Here is a 5,662-nt window from a genome sequence, read left to right on the forward strand (position 1 = left end):
GGCAGGAGCTGAGCCGCTTCCTTCTCGTCCGCTGCAGACGTACTCGGGCCTGTTCTGTGTGGTCATCAACCCGTACAAGCAGCTCCCCATCTACACGGAGGCGATTGTGGAGATGTACCGCGGCAAGAAGCGCCACGAAGTGCCGCCCCACGTGTACGCGGTGACCGAGGGGGCCTACCGCAGCATGCTCCAGGGTGAGTGTGTGTGTGTGGGGGGTGGGGGGGGGGGCTCGGGATCGCAGACTCTGTGCGGCTTCTTGTGGGGCAGGAGGAGACACAGCGGTGGGCGGGGCTCTGAGTCCCGCCCGACGGGTCCCTTTTTCATCGGCCTCTGTGGCCACCCTTCTCTCAACCAGCACCGTTTGGGAGTCACGTGGGCCAGGGTTCTGCCAAAGTTTCTCTGGAGACAGTGATTCTCAGAGCGCTCATCCGCTGATCGCAGACTCTGTGCGGCTTCTTGTGGGGCAGGAGGAGACACAGCGGTGGGCGGGGCTCTGAGTCCCGCCCGACGGGTCCCTTTTTCATCGGCCTCTGTGGCCACCCTTCTCTCAACCAGCACCGTTTGGGAGTCACGTGGGCCAGGGTTCTGCCAAAGTTTCTCTGGAGACAGTGATTCTCAGAGCGCTCATCCGCTCACCGTCTCTGTTGCTGGTGGGATCTGCATGGACATGGGTGGAGAGCAGCCCCTTACATGATGGGCAGATGGGGTTGCCGTACAGCTGGGCAGGTCGTGCACTGCACAGGGGTGTCTGTTAAAGGGGCCGCCGTTCATGCCACGACAATGTGAATCAGTCCTGGCGAAATTACACGGCCCACACACAATGTGCTCATTACTTATTTACTATACATCACCTATTTTATTTTATTTATTGTTAATCCTCACCCAAGGATACTTTTTCCATTGATTTTGAGAGAGAGAGTGGAAGGGAGGGAGGGAGGGAGAGAGAGAGAGAGAAACATTGATGTGAGAGAGGCACATTGATTGGTGCTTCCCATGCACCCTGACCAGGGCCAGGATCAAACCTGTAACCCAGACACATGGCCTTGACCAGGAATCGAACCTACAACGCTTTGGTGCGTGGGCTGACGCTCTAACCATTGAGCAACACCAGCCAGCGCTATCATCTACCAGTATTTTAATAAATATTTTGTCTGTATTAAGATACATATTAAATATTTTAAAATTTATACCTTTCAGTCATATGACATATAAGAATATGCAGCCGTATATGTATATTGTATGTATTATACTTACATCATTTAATAAATGCTATGTGTCTAGGGTGTATTATAATGATACTAGAGGCCCAGCACACAAAATCGTGCGCGGGTAGGGTCCCTAGACCTAGCCTGCGATCAGGGCCATCTTCTGCCCGCTCACCAGTCTCCAGTCCCGCCCCACCACCACCCAACCCGGTGCCCTGTTCGCCATCCGGCAATCGGAGCCTGCGGGCTGGGGGAGCCAGGGGGAGGGACCGAGAGGTGGTCAGTGCACCTCATACTGACTGGTCAAGCGGTCGTTCTGGTCGTTACGTCGTTTTGGTCGCTGGGCTTTTATTATAATGATATATTTATGTCGTAGCATGCAGCGGCTCTCAGCGTGCCGTGTCACCAGCAGCAGCAGCAGCACCTGCTGAGTCAGACTCTGGGGGGAGGCTCAGCAGACAGTGTTTAATGAGACCCCCAGGCTCCTTCTGCAGACCCTGAAGCTGGCGTGCGGGTGTAATGGACGATCTGTAATGCGCCCGTTTCATGCAGTCGAACGTGTTTAGATTTCACGTTTTTATATTCACATTATACATTTACCCTTCATCCTTGGTGACACTTGTTTCCATAGTCTAATGTGTTATACATTTATTTGTATAATTTTCAGCTCTTATTATATCCCACTTACTATTATACCTTAGGGATAAATGTACAGTAAAGTAAGGGCGAGTGCCTACTTCGCGCCAAGCACTTTTCGTGGATTAGCACATTTACCCTCATAGCAACCCCATGAGGCAGGTGAGCTCATCTCCCTGGCTTCCAGGTGGGGAAACTGAGGCACAGTCCTTGCCCCCACTGGTGGCTGAGGTAGGATTTGAACCCAAGGTCCCCGACTCTTGCCTCCCTGGGGTCCAGGATCCCCCTCTCATGTCTTTGGATCTCACATGGCACAGGGTACTTAGATGTCACGTTTTTATATTCACATTATACATTTATCCTTCATCCTTGGTGACACTTACTTGGTCCCATAATCTAATTTGTTATACGTTTATTTGTATAATTTTCAGCTCTTACTATATCCCACTTATTATTATACCTTAGGGATACATGTACAATAAAGTAAGGGCGAGTGCCTACTTCGCACCAAGCACTTTTCGTGGATTAACACGTTTAACCTCATAGCAACCCCATGAGGCAGGTGAGCTCATCTCCCTGGCTTCCAGGTGGGGAAACTGAGGCACAGTCCTTGCCCCCACTGGTGGCTGAGGTAGGATTTGAACCCAAGGTCCCCAACTCTTGCCTCCCTGGGGTCCAGGATCCCCCTCTCATGTCTTTGGATCTCACATGGCACAGGGTAGGGCCTCAAATTGATGTTTGATGAATGAATGACATGCTATTCAGTTGGAGTTTATTGTCTCCTCAGGTGAGAAAACTGAGGCTCAGAGAGGGACAGCGGCTTTTCCAGGGACACACAGAAAGCAAGAGTTGGGTGTGGTATTAGAATCCAGGGTGGCCGGAACCGGTTTGGCTCAGTGGATAGAGCGTCGGCCTGCTGACTGAAGGGTCCCAGGTTCGATTCCGGTCGGGGGCATGTACCTGGGTTGCGGGCACATCCCCAGTGGGAGATGTGCAGGAGGCAGCTGATCGATGTTTCTCTCTCATCGATGTTTCTGGCTCTCTGTCTCTCTCCCTTCCTCTCTGTGAAAAATCAATAAAATATATTTTTAAAAAAAAAAAAGAATCCAGGGTGTCACACATCAAAACCCAAGCCTTCCCTTACCCTCCAGGAATTATTTTGAATAGGGAGTGGCCAGCATAAGGGGCCGGGGTCCTGCAGGAGAGACCCTCCCAAGTGACATGTTCTCCTCTCTCCCCTACAGATCGTGAGGATCAGTCCATTCTCTGCACGTGAGTAGTCCTGAGGGCTTCCTGGTGGAGGTGGTCCCAGCTGGGTGTGGCTCTCCTTGGAGTAGAATCATTGCTGACCCCTCTTGCTTTCCCTTGTGCCCCCCCCACAGTGGGGAGTCTGGAGCCGGGAAGACAGAAAACACCAAGAAGGTCATCCAGTACCTCGCCCACGTGGCATCATCACCGAAGGGCAGGAAGGAGCCGGGCGTACCGGTAAGTGACCTGCTCTAGAGCCTGCCACCTGCAGTGCCCCCTCCATCTCAGGCTCGGCTTCCCCCATAATTCCCTATCTTCCTCAGGGAGGGCCATAGTTATGGGTCTTCTCCTGGCTTCCCATGCTGCTTGAGCACCTACTGTGTGCCTAATAGATTGCTGGGAGTCGTGGCAGGTGGAAAAGAAATGCAAGGGCCAGTTGTTGGCCTTTGGAACAGTATCAGGCACATAGTAGGTGCTTACATTCCTGAGCACCTACTATGTGTCAGGCCTAATTTAGATACCTGCAGTGCCCTTGTTGGCTTTATAAGTGGGCATTTATATAGCGCTTGTCCCTGTGCTCACGTTAATTTCACGCTCCAGGGACGTGGGTAGGGTGTTGTTTCCCTGTGTCAAAATGAGAAACCAAAGGAAGGGCTGGGGGAGTCGCTTTCGGAGGTCACACACCCAGCAAGGGCTAGAGTGGATTCAGACCCAGGCATGTGGTCCTCCGAGGCTACCCGGCTCCACACTCCCAGTTTCCCCTTGTCGCTCTCCTGCCCTGCCCACTGCCTGAGACCACCAGCTCACTTGTGTGTCTGTCCACGTTTCATGTGCCGTGTCCTGATCCATGTCCCGGTCCGTGTCTCGTGTCCTGTGACTTCCTCAGGCCTCCACCGGCACCATGTCTTATGTGAGTAGCAGGGAATCACCTCAAGTCCTAATGCCACCCAGGTCACCCCAAACTACAGTCTTCCTGACAGACAGGGCCCAAGGCATTGACGGTTATACCTGCTAGGGAGTCACACTGCTGCTTATGGTGGTCCTACTAGGTGCACACCAGGCCCTGCACTGTCACTTAATGCAACCCTGCTATGTACACACAGCCCCCCGCCCCCACTGTGTACACACACCTAGGGCCCGTGCTGTCATTTAGTGTGGTCCTACTGTGTGTGTACAGACCCAGTCTGAATTGCTACTTATATTAGCTCTACAGTGTGTGCAGACTGGCCACAAATATCAACATGAAATAACTCAGAGACCAAAAGTACCATTTATTGCTGATCTGCTAAATGTTTGTAGATAGGGCCCATAGACACCATGAATTCACACAACCCAGAGACACACACTGCCATGTACAGGCCCTCGGCTCAGGCTGGTCTCTGAGGGCTCTCAAGGAAATTAAAGAAATAGGCCATGCCCTAGAGAGCCTGGCTAGGAAGGAGGAAAAGAAAATTTCCATTTATTGAGCACCTACTATGTTCCTGGCTCTGACACCAAGATGGCTGTGGGGAAGTTCAGAGTCATATTCCCCACCCACAGGGAAGGAAACTGCTGTTTCTTGAATGCCTACAATGTGCCAGTTGGCACAATAGGCACTTTATGTACAGATGGTATAGATTTTTCCTCAATCATTTCACAAGTAATGCATGCGTACATATTCCCTGTAACAACAGCAAAATCAGATCAAGTGGAATTCCTTTCTTCCTCTCAGTGCCTCTTCCTTGGAGTGGCTTACACTGTTGACAGTTTGGTGTGTATCCTTGCAGACCTTTCTCTAAATGTTTACAAACATATATACATACCTGTAGAATCGGGAGTCTTGGGTGGGTTTTTTTCCCCTCGATTTATTTATTTATTCTTTTTTTATTTTATTGATTTCAGAGAGGAAGGGAGAGGAATAGAGAGATAGAAACATCAATGATGAGAAAGAATCATTCATTGGCTGCCTCCTTATTGATTTCAGAGAGGAAGGGAGAGGGATAGAGAGATAGAAACATCAATGATGAGAGAGAATCATTCATTAGCTGCCTCCTGCCTGCCCCCTACTTGGGGGGGATCGAGCCGGCAACCCAGGCACGTGTCCTTGGCTGGAATCGAACCTGGGACCCTTTAGTCCACAGGCCGACACTCTATCCATGAGCCGAACCAGCTAGGGCTCAATTTGTTTTTGTTTTTTATCAGTGGGATTACATTGTAGGTACTGTCCTGCAGGTTTTGTTTAGTTTTGTTTGCTTTGTTTCCACTCGACAATATATTTTGGAGATGGTTGCTAGTTCCCTTCACCGTAGACTGACAGCCCCCACCCGGATGCAGGGAGGTGGGCACACACCCAGACACACAAAAGGCGCCCCCCGCCCCCCCACGTTAGGTCAGCTGTAGCACAGACCCCCATCTCCTGCCCCCTTCTCACTGAGGTGCCCCCCTCCCAGGGTGAGCTGGAGCGGCAGCTTCTTCAGGCCAACCCGATCCTGGAGGCCTTTGGCAACGCAAAGACGGTGAAGAATGACAACTCCTCCCGATTTGTGAGTGCAGGGAGCGCGCTGCCTGATGCCTGGCGCCAAACAGCAGCTGGG

At 51.5% G+C, this 5,662-nt stretch overlaps 1 protein-coding gene across 1 annotated transcript in view; it reads left to right on the forward strand.

Annotated features, from left to right (window-relative positions):
• MYH14 (myosin, heavy chain 14, non-muscle) overlaps positions 1-5,662 on the forward strand; it is an 85,685-nt gene that overhangs the window by 12,516 nt on the left and 67,507 nt on the right. Inside the window, exons 3-7 of the mRNA XM_014550447.1 lie at positions 38-194; positions 3,086-3,113; positions 3,224-3,326; positions 3,976-3,999; positions 5,519-5,611. Of these exons, the coding sequence (XP_014405933.1) occupies positions 38-194; positions 3,086-3,113; positions 3,224-3,326; positions 3,976-3,999; positions 5,519-5,611 (405 nt within the window). The remainder of the gene's footprint in view (positions 1-37; positions 195-3,085; positions 3,114-3,223; positions 3,327-3,975; positions 4,000-5,518; positions 5,612-5,662) is intronic.

Source organism: Myotis brandtii, unplaced genomic scaffold (assembly GCF_000412655.1).
Source record: "Myotis brandtii unplaced genomic scaffold, ASM41265v1 scaffold601, whole genome shotgun sequence".
Taxonomy (NCBI): domain Eukaryota; kingdom Metazoa; phylum Chordata; class Mammalia; order Chiroptera; family Vespertilionidae; genus Myotis; species Myotis brandtii.